Source organism: Cryptomeria japonica, chromosome 5, assembly GCF_030272615.1.
Source record: "Cryptomeria japonica chromosome 5, Sugi_1.0, whole genome shotgun sequence".
Lineage (NCBI taxonomy): Eukaryota > Viridiplantae > Streptophyta > Pinopsida > Cupressales > Cupressaceae > Cryptomeria > Cryptomeria japonica.
In genome coordinates, this window is record NC_081409.1 from 593,420,187 (window position 1) to 593,434,895 (window position 14,709).

General features: G+C 37.4%; 1 protein-coding gene across 2 annotated transcripts in view; it reads right to left on the minus strand.

The window, feature by feature from the left end:
* Window positions 1-14,709, minus strand: part of LOC131029542 (phosphoglucan, water dikinase, chloroplastic) — a 216,121-nt gene that overhangs the window by 151,002 nt on the left and 50,410 nt on the right. For both annotated transcript variants that reach the window (XM_057960050.2, XM_057960051.2), the window contains exons 3-4: window positions 11,899-11,985; window positions 11,587-11,718 (exon numbers count right to left, since the gene is read on the minus strand). In XM_057960050.2, the coding sequence (XP_057816033.2) occupies window positions 11,587-11,718; window positions 11,899-11,985 (219 nt within the window). The remainder of the gene's footprint in view (window positions 1-11,586; window positions 11,719-11,898; window positions 11,986-14,709) is intronic.

The following is a 14,709-nucleotide window of genomic DNA, read 5'->3' on the forward strand; positions in this document are numbered from 1 at the left end:
TGACGTCCTTGACCATGCCCATCTTTGCCTTGTCTTGGTTTTGACGGGACATGAGTGTTTTGATGAAAATCGCCTTGGTCCTTGTCCAAAGGACAGGAGCGATATGAGTTCCTTGGCTCATTTGATAACACTTTTACGTTCAAAACTCTTGCCTATCATCTTCAAAAGACACCTTATACCTTGTATGACCTTGCAAAACATTGACTCGATGTGATTTTTGCATGAATTAGCCAATATATTCAACATCGCTCTGGTCCCTTCCTGAGGGACAGGAGCGAACTTCATGATTTTGAGCTTGTCATTGCCTTTTTCAACTTGCCATTGTCTTCATTGGGTAAAACGTGGTTCCTTGATCCTCCTCAATCACTTGATGCGTGATAAACTTTCAAAATTTAGAGCTTTTATACAAATTTCGCTCTGGTCCCTTCCTGAGGGACAGGAGCGAACTGGGAGTCTTAGTGCAAATCTTTCAATGTGACGACCTTTGTAACTTGTTGCTTGATGGAAATGCCTTGAGACGTCCTTGCCACCTTGTTCTTCGCCTTGGAGTGGTTTTGAACTTGAAGAAAAGGCAACATACTTATTGTATCGCCCTGGTCCCTTGGAGAGGGACAGGAGCGATTTTGCTCTTGTGGTCTTCATTTCACTTTGCTAGCTTCCAAATTTATATTCAACGGGTTCGTAATGCGTCCTTCCATTCATTCATGCCTTGAGATCGGTTGAAATTTGGCGAGAAAATCATCTACAACAAAAATCGCTCTGGTCCCTTCCTGAGGGACAGGAGCGAACTTAAGCATTTTGGTCCTTTGTTGACGTTTGATAATCTTCAATTTGTCTTCAACGGGTTCGATTGACCTCCTTTCTTGCCTTCGAACATAAAATTTGCTTGGTCTTTGTTCAGGACGTACCTTATGAAGAATTTCGCTCTGGTCCTTCAGTGAGGGACAGGAGCGAATTTGACCCTCTAGGCAAAAACTTCATCATTTCGTTGTTTTTGATCAAGTCTGGATGCTCTATCATGCTCATTTCGTCCTTCACCATGCCTTTGATGTCTCGATTCGTCCAAACAAGGTCAGGAATGGCTCAACTAAGTATTTTCGCTCTGGTCCCTTGGTGAGGGACACGAGCGATTCGCCTTGGTCCCTTGGAGAGGGACAGGAGCGAATTTCGCTCTGGACCCTTGGAGAAGGACACGAGCGAAATTTGACTTTTCGCACTCTCGATCAGGACAATTTTAATGGAATATAACATTTAAGTATAAGTGTATTATACTTTAAGTTATATTCCATATATACTTTCAGGATGTTTGAGAGTGGTTTCAGACCTCCAGGAGTTATATTGCAAAATCTAGTTTTTGGAGGTTTTTTCAGTTTCCAGACTTAGTCAAATTTCAGGATCAGGACATTCCAGACTTAGCCAAATTTCAGGATCAGGACCTTACTCAAGCCGGACTTGTTATCCTGTTGATCTCCCCGACAGTGCTTCAAGTTATATTCATTTGATAAAATGTACCTCTTTGGACCTTTTCACATCGTCAAGACGTTAAAATCCTGCAAGGACAAAGCAATATTGGATTTGTAGCTCCGGTCCTTCACTGAGGGACAGGAGCGATTTTTCCCCTGGAGGCATTTCTGTGCTCATGAAAATCTTCAATTTATATTCAATGGAAAGATCTCGCCTTTCTCCATCACTTCCAATTCGTAATTCATCTTGACCCTGCAGGAATAGTAAAATATTTGAAAACGAGCTCCCGTCCTTCACTAAGGGACAGGAGCGATTTTGCTCCTACAGGCCAAAATATCATGATTTTACACATTTTATCACTTCACAAGGCAAAAACAAATCATTAGAGATGCCTAGGATCAAAATTCAAAAAAGTCAAAATTTGGTCAAAAATATTCAATTGGACAAAAATTCACATTTCATCTTCAACACTTAGACAAATTTAAGCTCTGCATCAACATTCCAATTGAAAATTAGACCATTCTGGCGAATTCATTTCATTCAAAATTTGCATTCTAGAAAAGGAAATTCAAAAAGCTCCCAAAACCGACTGGATTTTGGTCCGAAAAGACGGTAATTAGAACCCTAAGGCTTGACCCTAAATCCAGACAACTAACAAACTAACAAAACCCTAAAAAAGCAAAGCGAAAACGAGCAAAACGAGCAAAAAAACATGGGTCCCCATTTGCAATGGGGCGATGTGTGAAAACGTCACAACACCTTCCTTGTCAGATTTCGGGATTCGAGGAACCAATCTACCCCTTCCCTTTTGAGAAGAGGTATCATGTCTCCCCGAACCCCAAATCCCAACCTTCCCTTCCTTGCCAGATTTTGGGATTCGGGGAACCAGTCTACCCCTTCCCTTTTGGGAAGACGTATCCTATCTCCCCGAACCTTGAAACCCGGCCTTCCCTTCTCATATTTCAAGATTCGGAGAACAAGTCTACCCTTTCCCATTTGGGAAGAGATATCCTGTCTCCCCAAACCTCGAAACCCGACCTTCCCTTCCTTACCGGATTTCGAGATTCGAGGAACCAATCTACCCCTCCCCTCTTGGGAAGAGGTATCATGTCTCCCCAAACCTTGAAATCCGAAGTCCTATCTCCTCCCTCTCATCCCTTTGGTCTCTAAGGTTCCCAACTCCTCTTCCTTTGCAACTCTTTCCTAAAGGCCCAACATCCGACCTTCGATGACTACAACACTTCCAGATGGTGTGATCAACACTCAAGGCTCTTAATGCTCCACCAACTCTTGTGACTTGTCTACTTTCATTAATGGAGCTACAGGGGCACATTTAATGTTTTTTGTAAGATTGCCATCAAGTGGAGTCCAAGGCCATGCTTATTTATGGTTACTTGATGGCCTTCATGTCAGGTATGTACGTTCTAACTTTGGAATGTCAAAAAATCCACCTTCTAAAAGTACCTTTTTCTTCTTGGGATTGCCTTGTCTAGGTATGGCTACGTTGCTTGCACACACATCTATGTCAAGTCCGACCACTAGCCTATCTTCTCAAACTAACATTCCTCTACGTACGCCAGTGTCAAGGTTTCCCCTCTTAAATCGTTGGTCTCTTCTCTGTGACTAGTTTGCTATATATAGCTTGTTAAGCCTCGCTGTAAAAGGTTCTCTCCCTGCTAGCTTGAGCTACCTTCTACTCTTTCACTTCTCTTGAAGGATTGCATATTTCTTGCATTTTTGCAACTGTAAGTTTGGCCATTGGCTTGAGAATGAATTGAAATCATCATTCTTGCCTCTCTTTGACTTATACATGTTGTGTATGTTTTCCTACCTTCATGATAAGTGCCTTCTCTCACATATGTTGTGTTAACTTGTTTTCTAAGTGTGACTTGTGGGAAACCTTCTCCTCTTTTGACATTTAGCAAATTCTAACCTCCATACATGTGTTGGGTTCATTCATGCAACTGAATGATTTGTGCATCTCCAAGGTATTTTGATTGATTCTTTGTGTCATTTCAAGGTTGGGAGAGGAACATCTCTTATCTTGGTGCAACACCTCCTTTCATTTTAGCATTTCCTTCTTCCCTTTTCCTCTGCAAGCTGTTAGGATAGAGGTTTAGAAGTAGAATTTGGAGTGTTGAGTGGGTTCAACGTTTGCACCCTGATGAGAAGTAAGCCAACCTTCTCCGGAGATTCAACCCCTTGCGCAAAGTCCCACACTTTGGGTTTGTTTCCATGTTTCACAAGGTTGTTGGGTTGATAGCTCAACAAGGGTGCAATTTTTTGTGACAAAAGGGAACATGTCTATAGATAGAGGGGGGGAGAGGAGGATAGAGGTAGAGATGGAGATAGAGAAACTGAGGTGTAGGAGAAAAATATATAGAGAGATAGAGAGAGGTGGAGAGAGATAAAAATAGAAATTGATAGAAAGAGATAGAGAGGAAGCGATAGAGAGGTATAGAGGAAGAGGGAGAGAAAGATATAGATATAGATATAGATATAGATATAGGTGGTGAGATACAATGATAGAGATATAAGGAGATATAAAGAGGAGAGAAAGAGAGAGACACAAAGAGACAAACAAATAGAGAGAAGTAGAGATAGACAAATAGAGAGTTTAAGAGGAAGAGAGAAACAAGGGAGATAGAGGGAGAGAAAAAGGGATATACATTATATGGGAAGAGAGAGAGAGAGAGAGAGTGGCATATGAGAAGAGAAAGGGAGAGAGATCCAGAGATGGATAGGGGGGGAGAAATAGAGCGGGAGATGAAGAGAAATAGGTAGAACTAGAGAGATGGCTTCAAATGGACTATGCATCCACTTGTGGGATCCAAAGATGACTAAAACAAAACCTATAAATCAAGAAGATAATCAAGCTCCATTACCAATAGGTTCATGTTATGTTTGCAATAGGAAGAGAGGGAGAAGAGAAAGAGATTGGATATTAAGAGGTGGAGATAGAGGGGTGTAAGGAGATAGAGATAGAAATGGACATTTACATGGATATGGGGATGTAGATGGGGATGGAAAATGAGAAGGAGAGGGATATGGAGAGGAGAGCGAGAGATAAAGAAAAAGAGGAGAGAAGGATAGGCAGGGATGGATGAGATAAAAAATATAGAGGTGGAGAATGAGAGAGGGAGATAGAAAGAAAAATAGAAAAGAGAGGGAGAGAGATGTGGGAAGACAAAGAGCAAGAGATAAAGATATATGGGAAGAGAAATAGAGAGATAGGTGAATATTTTATTTGTAGATGAGCACTGAGCACTATTCGCTCTAGCAACTCCAAAACAGACAACACGAAACCAATGTTGTAGATGTTCGCCCCAGCAACTCCAAGAAACCAAAACAGACTACAACATAGCACGATTTTTGTGGAAAGAAACCGTCAAACCCCAAAAACTGAGGTCACAAATCATCGTTTTTGTGGAAAAAAAGGGTAAAACCCAAGAATAACAAAATCCCACACGAACATCGCACATTATAGATGATACATGATTTTTAAGGATAAAAATCAATCAAAATCCAACAAACAATATATTTAAGATAAAATTATTAAAACCCAACAGATGATTTTTTAGGAAAAATTATAAAAAACCCTCCCACGATTTTGTTTTGGCAAAAATAGAAAACCCGAAAAATAATATTTTAAGGACAAATTATAAAACCCAAAATAAGTTTTGAGGAAAAATGAAAAAATCATACAAATAATTTTTGAAGAAAAATTATTAAAAACCCAAGACAAAAATTATTAAAAACCTAGAAATAAATTTTTTTTTAAGGACAAAAAATAATAAAAACTGAAAGATTTTTTTTAGGTGAAAAATTACCAAAAAAACACAAAAGTATCCACGAAACCCTAGCCGCCATCTAGATTGTGGCCCCAACACGCCAAAAACAAATTGATCCACAAAAATTGCAAAATCCATAGAAAATCAAACAAAAAACGAAGGCCTATTCAGATTTGGACGCTCTAAACATATCACGCGATGAAAAAATGCGTGCGAAAATTTGTTGCGGGCAAAAAATTGAAAGCACACCAAAGAAACAAACGATCACCACTCAGAATGCAAAACACGAGCCAAAACAAACCCGACGTGTGTCAAAAAGACAAAAATCGCAAAAAAATGCAGACGAGCAGTCGGAGACAGGTAAAACACAAGAAACAGAGCTCGTGGCGAGGAGAGAAGGCACAGGCCCGACCCAAAAAAAATTATGCCAAAAACCCTCAAAATGGCAGAAGAATCCGCTCACGGAATTTTCAGAAGACATTGGGATTTTTAGAAAACCCTAACCCAACCCACGTTTTTCCTTGAACAGAAAAAATTCACCCACGAAAACTCCAACAATTTTTTTCATTAAAAAAATTGATTAAAAAAAAAAATTCTAGGTAGTAGGTCCACAATTTTTTCTCCAAATCTTAAAGAACCCCATCAACCCGCTCTGATACCATGTTATATTAAACAATGGAGATGAGGTCCCCTTAAATAGAAAAGTACAAGACGATGTTTCTAAATGAAACAATCATTAACTGAATGCGAAAAATAGAAACTAACTACTAAGACTAAACTCACTAAAGATGACCATTAGAAACATTACATTATTATTTTAATACAAACAAGAACCAAATCTGTTTGTTACATTATTCCATTATGCTTTGTTATTTCAAGGGAGTACATGACAGATGCTACATATATTAGAATAATACTTTATTAGTTTATTATTAATGCTCAATATTGTAAACTTAGTGTAAATATCTTAATAAGATCTTGCTCGATCTTATTGGCAGTTTCTTTTTAGAAACTTGCCCTCTTGTAATTCTTTGTAATCCTATTTATTGAGCGTTTGCTCATTGTTAATATCATCCAATTTTTTACCAATTACTTGCGTAATATGGTATCAGAGCCAAGTTGTTTTCGAAAATAATTTTTCAATTAAAAATTCGTCATGAATTTTTAACAATTTTTTTGAAAAAAAAATTGTTTATTCGAAATTGCTACTTTGGCAGTTCATTTTGGCTGCAACTACTAGGGTTTTCTCGCTATTTTCTGCCCTCTCCCGCGACCCATCTCTCCTGCATTTCGCGCAACCACGCGACGCGTTTTTTTCCCGCCTGCAGATTTTTTTTCTGCCATTTTTGGACGGAAATCTGCACTTTCGGCTAGGGTTTTGACCCTCCAGATTCAGTCGAAAAAAATTTCTGAGGACAGATTCGTGATGGGTTTTTCGAGATCTCAACTGGGTCGTCGTCAGAATTTTTTGGGTGCCTCAATTTTTGTGTCTCGATTTTCAAGCCAGTGGATCCAGATTCTGACAGCAGATTCTTTCTGGGTTTTTCGCAAGGATTTTTGGGTTGTCTTCGAATTTTTTTGGGTCAGCCGAAATTTTTTTCTTGAAATTCGTGCCCATCGTACTTCATTTTTGAAGTTTGTACCTGCATCTGCCTCTGTTTCTGCATTGGGATTCGAATTTTTTGAATTTCATGCCAAGTTGCCAATGCCTCTTCTCAGTTTTTCGTTTTCCGTGCATTGGGAAACGTGCAAGATGGCGTCATTGACCAACTTGATGTTGGAAGGCAATCAGGTTTTGTGCACTTAGCATCTTCTCAATACCTCGTTTTTCGTGCCTCGAAAAGTGTGAAGATGGCTTATTAGCATCAATGTTTGTTTCAGTTTTTTATTATTTTTTTACCCTAAAAAAATTCTGATGGGTTTTAATATTTTTTTCTCTTGAAAAAATCTGTGGGTTTTAATAATTTTGTCCTAAACAAATATCTGTCAAGTAATGTTAAATGTGTATAGGGTTTCGATTATTTGACGTTCTTTTGGGAATTTCAAGGGTAATAGGCATTTGTTATAAGGTTCGATTCGGTCACGTACAGTCCACATTACAATAGTTCCCTCTGAGTTGAAGCATGGACTATACACAATTTACCTAACATACCATTTTTTGATATTTTGATTAACACAAATAATAGAAAAGTGAATACGTAACTTGTGCAAAAAATAGCAATTAGATTAGTAATTACTGCCTCGTACACGGATATTGGCAGGATCTTTTGATTGTGATGGGACAGCAGTGGTGGTATGGGATGGCCTATGCAAGAACGAGAAGATACCTAGATGATGATGATAATGGTATTGGCAGAAGCATAGGGGGTATATAGGAACCCATTGCATTGAGATGAGATAGTGGCAATGGCACCTTCAATAACGGAAAAAAAAAAATCAGCGATTATATAATAAAAAATGGATGGTCAAGATTTTTTCCATCATCTTGCATTGGTTTTCCTCAACTCTCACCTACCGATGTCAAAAAGCAGGCCATCCACTTCAAATAAGGGAACGCCTTCGGCATAATTATCTATTTCATAGTCAATAGGGAATATGATCATTAGAAACATTACATTATTATTTTAATACAAACAAGAACCAAATCTGTTTGTTACATTATTCCATTATGCTTTGTTATTTCAAGGGAGTACATGACGGATGCTACATATCTGTCAAGTAATGTTAAATGTGTATAGAGTTTCGATTATTTGACGTTCTTTTGGGAATTTCAAGGGTAATAGGCATTTGTTATAAGGTTTGATTCGGTCACGTACAGTCCACATTACAATAGTTCCCCCTGAGTTGAAGCATGGACCATACACAATTTACCTAACATACCATTTTTCGATATTTTGAATCACACAAATAATAGAAAAGTGAATACGTAACTTGTGCAAAAAATAGCAATTAGATTAGTAATTACTGCCTCGTACACGGATATTGGCAGGATCTTTTGAATGTGATGGGACAGCAGTGGTGGTATGGGATGGCCTATGCGAGAACGAGAAGATACCTAGATGATGATAATAATGGTAATGGCAGAGGCATAGGGGGTCTATAGGAACCCATTGCATTGAAATGAGACAGTGGAAATGGCACCTTCAATAACGGAAAAAAAAAATCAGCGATTATATAATAAAAAATGGATGGTCAAGATTTTTTCCATCATCTTGCATTGGTTTTCCTCAACTCTCACCTACTGATGTCAAAAAGCAGGCTGTCTACTTCAAATAAGGGAACACCTTCGGCATAATTATCTATTTCATAGTCAATAGGGAATATGATCATTAGAAACATTACATTATTATTTTAATACAAACAAGAACTAAATCTGTTTGTTACATTATTCCATTATGCTTTGTTATTTCAAGGGAGTACATGACGGATGCTACATATCTGTCAAGTAATGATAAATGTGTATAGAGTTTCGATTATTTGACGTTCTTTTGGGAATTTCAAGGGTAATAGGCATTTGTTATAAGGTTTGATTCGGTCACGTACAGTCCACATTACAATAGTTCCCTCTGAGTTGAAGCATGGACCATACATAATTTACCTAACATACCATTTTTCAATATTTTGAATCACACAAATAATAGAAAAGTGAGTAATTACTGCCTCGTACACGGATATTGACAGGATCTTTTGATTGTGATGGGACAGCAGTGGTGGTATGGGATGGCCTATGCGAGAACGAGAAGATACCTAAATGATGATAATAATGGTAATGGCAGAGGCATCGGGGGTATATAGGAACCCATTGCATTGAGATGAGACAGTGGCAATGGCACCTTCAATAACAGAAAAATAAATCAGCAATTATATAATAAAAAATGGATGGTCAAGATTTTTTCCATCATCTTGCATTGGTTTTCCTCAACTCTCACCTACTGATGTCAAAAAGCAGGCCATTCGCTTGAAATAAGGGAATGCCTTCGGCATAATTATCTATTTCATAGTCAATAGGGAATATGATCTCTATGCTTCATATTTAACATTAGGTTCCCAAAAATGTTACAAATGGAATCTCTTTAGCAGCCATGTCTAAAACAACGGATACTAATAGTTCCTTAGATTATGCCAAATTTTGCAAGGAATTATTAATCAATAAATACAAAATCAATGCAAGTGGCTTAAAGACATTCTGATAATATGTTCGAAACAGTAACATTCACCTAACTTCATTTATGGCAAGTGAAACACTACTCAAAGGGCCAAAACAAAAAAAGAGCATTCAACATGGCTTAACATAAATGGTGAGTTCTAGATGAACAATCAAGGCTAGACAAAGGCATGCTTACAGACAAGAATACAAACACAAAACACACACACATATATATCTTCATCCTTTTGTCCCTAATTTGAATATGTCTATTTTACATACATACAAACACATACGACATATTCAAATATGAGACACTAGCATGAAGACTCTGCGCTATAATGTCCCCTTCTTGCACCTAGCTCAGTTCAAGTTTTCCATTAGCCTATTCCCGGGTTCTTGTTAGGCTAAGTGGATTTGGTTAGGGGTCTCAGTGTCCTGAGGTGAGCTCTTTCAATGATTTTCAATTGTTGCAGCAAACTTTCTATTTTTGGCATACTGCTATTTTTAGGGAGTGTTATTTTTACCACTTGGTCATGGTCTCAATTCCTCTCTCAATTCAATACAATGGGTTTCAGTTGGACTGAGTTATATTGCTTTCAAAAGATATTTATTTTATTTTATTCACTAAGTCTTTATAAAGTGTTTTTTTCCTAAATCCCCACCTTGGCCTAGTAACATGAAGTTTTTAAAAGAGGGACAATTTGACATCCAAAATGGATGCCCAAGGAAGTATTTATTTAAGCTTATCTTATGCTTCCAAAAGGGGATGTCTAGAAGGAATAATAAAACATAAAGTAAATTTTAAATGTTTTAATTGAGAACTAAAAAAGGTTCGAGCTTCTATGAGGATTTCAAGTTGCCTTCAAATCAGTTTTCGAGGAAAAAAGGTTGCCTTAATTTCCTTTTCACTCTATTTATTCATGTTTTGAGTTCTCATTTTTGTTTTGCTGAAGTTGATATCTACTGTTATGCTGCCAGAATGATTCTGGAGTTCATGCTATGACTGATTGAGGACAAAATACCTCATTCAAATTATTGGTTTCGGTAGTGAAAGAATCACCCTAGCTGGCTGGTTCTTATAGTTGCAGGCTTTCAATGTTCTTGAAGCTTTTAGGTGGTTTTGGGGTTTGGAGTGATGAAGTATTTTGCAGTATTTTGATGTGGGTTTGTGGTAATTGGTGCGTAGTAAGGCATTTTGTTGTGTGGTGTGATTTTGAAAGTGATTTAAGTTGTTTTCTGAGTGCTGGTGTGAGTTGTCTGATTTCTGGAGGTGTGCTTTTCTGAGTGGCTGAATTCATATATTGCTCATATCTTCTGAAGGAAGACATATTTGCTTCAGGGTATTGATTTATACCTCTTTCCTAGCCTGGGCGATTCTGTTTGATAGGTAATTTGCAGCCATTGGTGAAGATTTGAATTTTCCAAAGCAAATCGCCCCTTAAGGAGGCTATACCAATCTGCCATAGCTGGTGTTTCAGACTGGATAAAAAATCAGACATTTTGGAGATCTGAGATCTGCACATTGTGGCTTCATTATGTGAGGTATTTGCTGGTAAAGTTTAAGAAACTGATTATTGTGGGTTTGACACTTGCATGTGCCCTTTCCTTACAAGTTGAAGTGAGTTTGCTGCACTTTAGTGATCTAATTTTATTATCAGAAATCTGATTTCAGTACTTATCTCTCTTTGGTATTGTTATTGAGCTAACACATGTTTGATGAGTTGAAGAACGTCTCTTTATAAAGCATCTAATGTTTCCCATGATTATGTAATGATTTAGGGGTGATGGCCCAGCCCCCTCTTCGTCTTGTTATTTTGAATCCAGTCCTTATTTATATGCAAATGTACTAACTGAGAGGTGAAGGCGCTGCCCCCACTCCATCTAGTTGATGTTGACAGTAATTTGCATTTGATGTTTTATTATCTTGCATGTAATTTGAAGCTAACAATCAGCAAGTTATTCTTCTTTGGTTTTCAATATTGCATCATATATTTCAAAAAAATCAGGGTGGTTATTACATGCCCACTCTCCACAAGCATCATCATGTATCATTTAATCTTTGGCAAGCTTAATGTGTACTTTGCATTTTACAATTCCTTCTTAATTATTTGAAGACCCAAATGTTAACATAAAAGAAGGAAGTGCTAAAAATGTATATATCCAATATCACAGAATAAACAAAACCTTAGCTGTTGTACTCGACTCTGTCGAAATCCTTTCCAGCTCACGAAAAATAAGTCTAGATATTTCAGCATGTCTGTTTGGCCTGTGATGGCCTCCATCCTCATAGCAGGGAATTTGACCTGTGTTAATCCACTGATAATAGAATTTTGTTAAAACAGATCAATATTTCTAGTGTAAAGTACTTTCTAACAAACAAAATATCCTATTCCTATTTTAACTTTTTGTTTGACTTCTGATGAAATTCTATATGCATAAACAAATAAAAAACATAAACTTCTAAACAAAAATTCAATTCAAGATGAATTGGAGCACCTTTAGGTAGATTGCAACATTAATAAGTGTCTCCAAGCGAGTTGTCTTTCCCATTTCACTTGTCAAAAGGTCACGCACAACTTCTAGCTGCAAAAAAATACAGACAAAAGCTAAATAAATACAGATGTTGATATATTATCTGTTTCTCATGAAGAATAAATATAATCACATTCCAAAATCCCACTTTTGCAGAACCATGGAAGCCTTGGTACAAATGAATAATGATTATAAACGGCCGTGGAAACTGGGAAAATGCAGTTTCTCTCTTAGGATGAATACAATTTGATATCATTATTCAATGGAATACAATTTGGTTCACAGCAATCCTGAATGATGATTCGATACTCACTAACCATCTTTATAAATTTTTAATCATAAAAAATAGATGCCTAAATAATTATCCTTACAGTGTCTTATGCATGACCTAGTCAGAGCATGGGATACAAAGAGCATAATATCAGAACTAAAATTAACAAGAACAATTTTAATATTCCCCAGAGCTTTTTAGATGAAATGCATAGACAGAAACTTCTACACATGGGTTAACCAGAAGATCTTTAGCGGATGTCCTGCAAAAATATTGATCTGAAATCATATCATTGCCTAGCCAAAATGAGTCAACATAAGGCCAATAAGGTAACGAATTACTGAAAAAATCTGCAAGAAGACCCCTGCATTAATCATAGAAGCTTTGTAAACTAGTCTGATTCATCACAGAAGTCACAAGAAAATAATAAGTAATCAATCAAGATCCCAGGCATCTCTATTCAAGATCTACAGAAGCATGGTTAAGATTGTCATTAAGTAAACCAGTCACCAGTCATTTTTCAAATAAGTTTCGTGCCAGCTTACCATCTACCATTATATAGAGAACGGTATCTTAATCATTTTCATCATTAATCTCCAAAATCACCTTGAAGGAGAGGCATGTTTGTCAGGCCTTCATACTCTACAAATATCCTGAGTGTTTGTTCATTCTTGTCCAAAAAAAGTTCATCCCTTATTAGTGATTATAATCTCTCTGCATCCCCTTCAAGTGAATTTATATGCCTCAGAAAAACCACAGCAGATAATAAAGAGGAAATAAGAAAATAGCAAAGAGGGCAGGCAGGGAATGCCACAAAATCTGATACTTCCCATTCTTCCTCTCCATAGATTCAAAAGATGTGTGAAGAGATGTGCATGGATTGGTTAGGGCCAAGAACATGCAGAAAGCAAAAACTTTAACTTTTAAAGATGAAAACTTATAACAGAAATATCTACAGGAGTGAAATTCATTATTTCCTCACTGCTGAGAGGAAGTTGTCCCAGCTTATATGCATAAATTATCAAACCTTACCACAAAAGCAATCTTGGAGAACAACTTACCCATCTGTGATGGAAAACTTTTGTAGCCAAGCAAATCTTGGCCAGCTTCTTAACGAAGGAATAAGTTTTATCTTGCTCCTTCTGTTGGTGACACATATCTGAAGCTCAACTAGCATAGGTGTTGTGACGTTTTCACACATCGCCCCATTGCAAATGGGTACCCCCTTTTTTTGGCTAAATAAACCAAACCTTTTACAGTCTGTGTCGTCTCTTGACCCTAAGGAATGAGTTATAAGGTCTTGTTGGTCTGGATTTTGATCTTCGAAGGTGATGAAATGCCTAAGTAGGGAATGGATTCTTAAGGGATATACAACCTAGACAGGATACAGTCTGAATATTGTCATCAAATCAAGATTTAAGGTTTTGATGTATTGAGAAATGCATTTTGATTTATCCTTCAAACTTTGCATTTTGCTAACAATGAATTGGATTGACACTTGTACTTCACAACGGTTCCTTGTCTTTTTCAGGTACATTGCAAGGAGCAGGACTTTGGGTGCTGAGAAGAGGACATCGTTGAGTGGATGATATCATCATCCAAGGAAGAGATTGCAATGATAGAACAAAGAATGTACGTGCAGAGGAATGGAATGATGGATTTGGCTAAGTGTCAGGATAACCCTAAGAATTGATATGAAGAAATGAAAGAGAAATAGCCAAATTTTGGCTAAGTCTACAAGTGTTTTGGAGAAATTTGGCTAAGTCTAGAAGCTAGTATTGTCTATTTTAGGGTTTTTACCCTTCAGACTTAGAAATGAGGTTAGTAACTTAAAGTTTTGAGAAATCTAAACGAAGCATTGAAATGAGAACCCTTCAAGGAAGCTACCAATGAAATTTGAGCAAACTCTGAGGACTTACTATTTTTAGTAAGTTTCACTATGGCCCGGATTGGCCTAATTTTGCGTTTAAGCAAACTTACTATTTTTAGCAATGTCTATTTTTAGTAAGTGTCACTGTGTCCTGATTTGCCCTAATTTGATGTTTGGAAGAACTTACTATGTTTAGTAAGTCTATTTTTGGAAAGCCTATATCTGGCAGCTGGCAAGACACTAACGGCAAAGCATTCCTGAATATCTAGTTCTAAATCCGGAAAAGGTGAAAAAGAGGGCAATTGGTTAAAAATTTGGCTGTTTGGAATTCTTTCTTGAATGGCAAAGGCATGAAAATTTATTCAAAGGCATGAAAGAATTTATCCTTCACTGAGAATTCCTCCTCTACCCCAAAATAGCACTCAAGATTGGAAGGTAGGCACGTTTCACAAGGCAGGAAGGATTTTCCAAAATCCTTGAAATTCCATCACCCCCACCTAAATGCGCTCTGGATAGAAGGTTGGGCACTAAAATCAAGTCATGGAGGAATTTTCCTCTTGGAGGAAATTCCTCCACCCCAAGAATGCGCTCAAGGAGGACACCAAGGCACCAAAACCATGTTAGGGAGGAATTT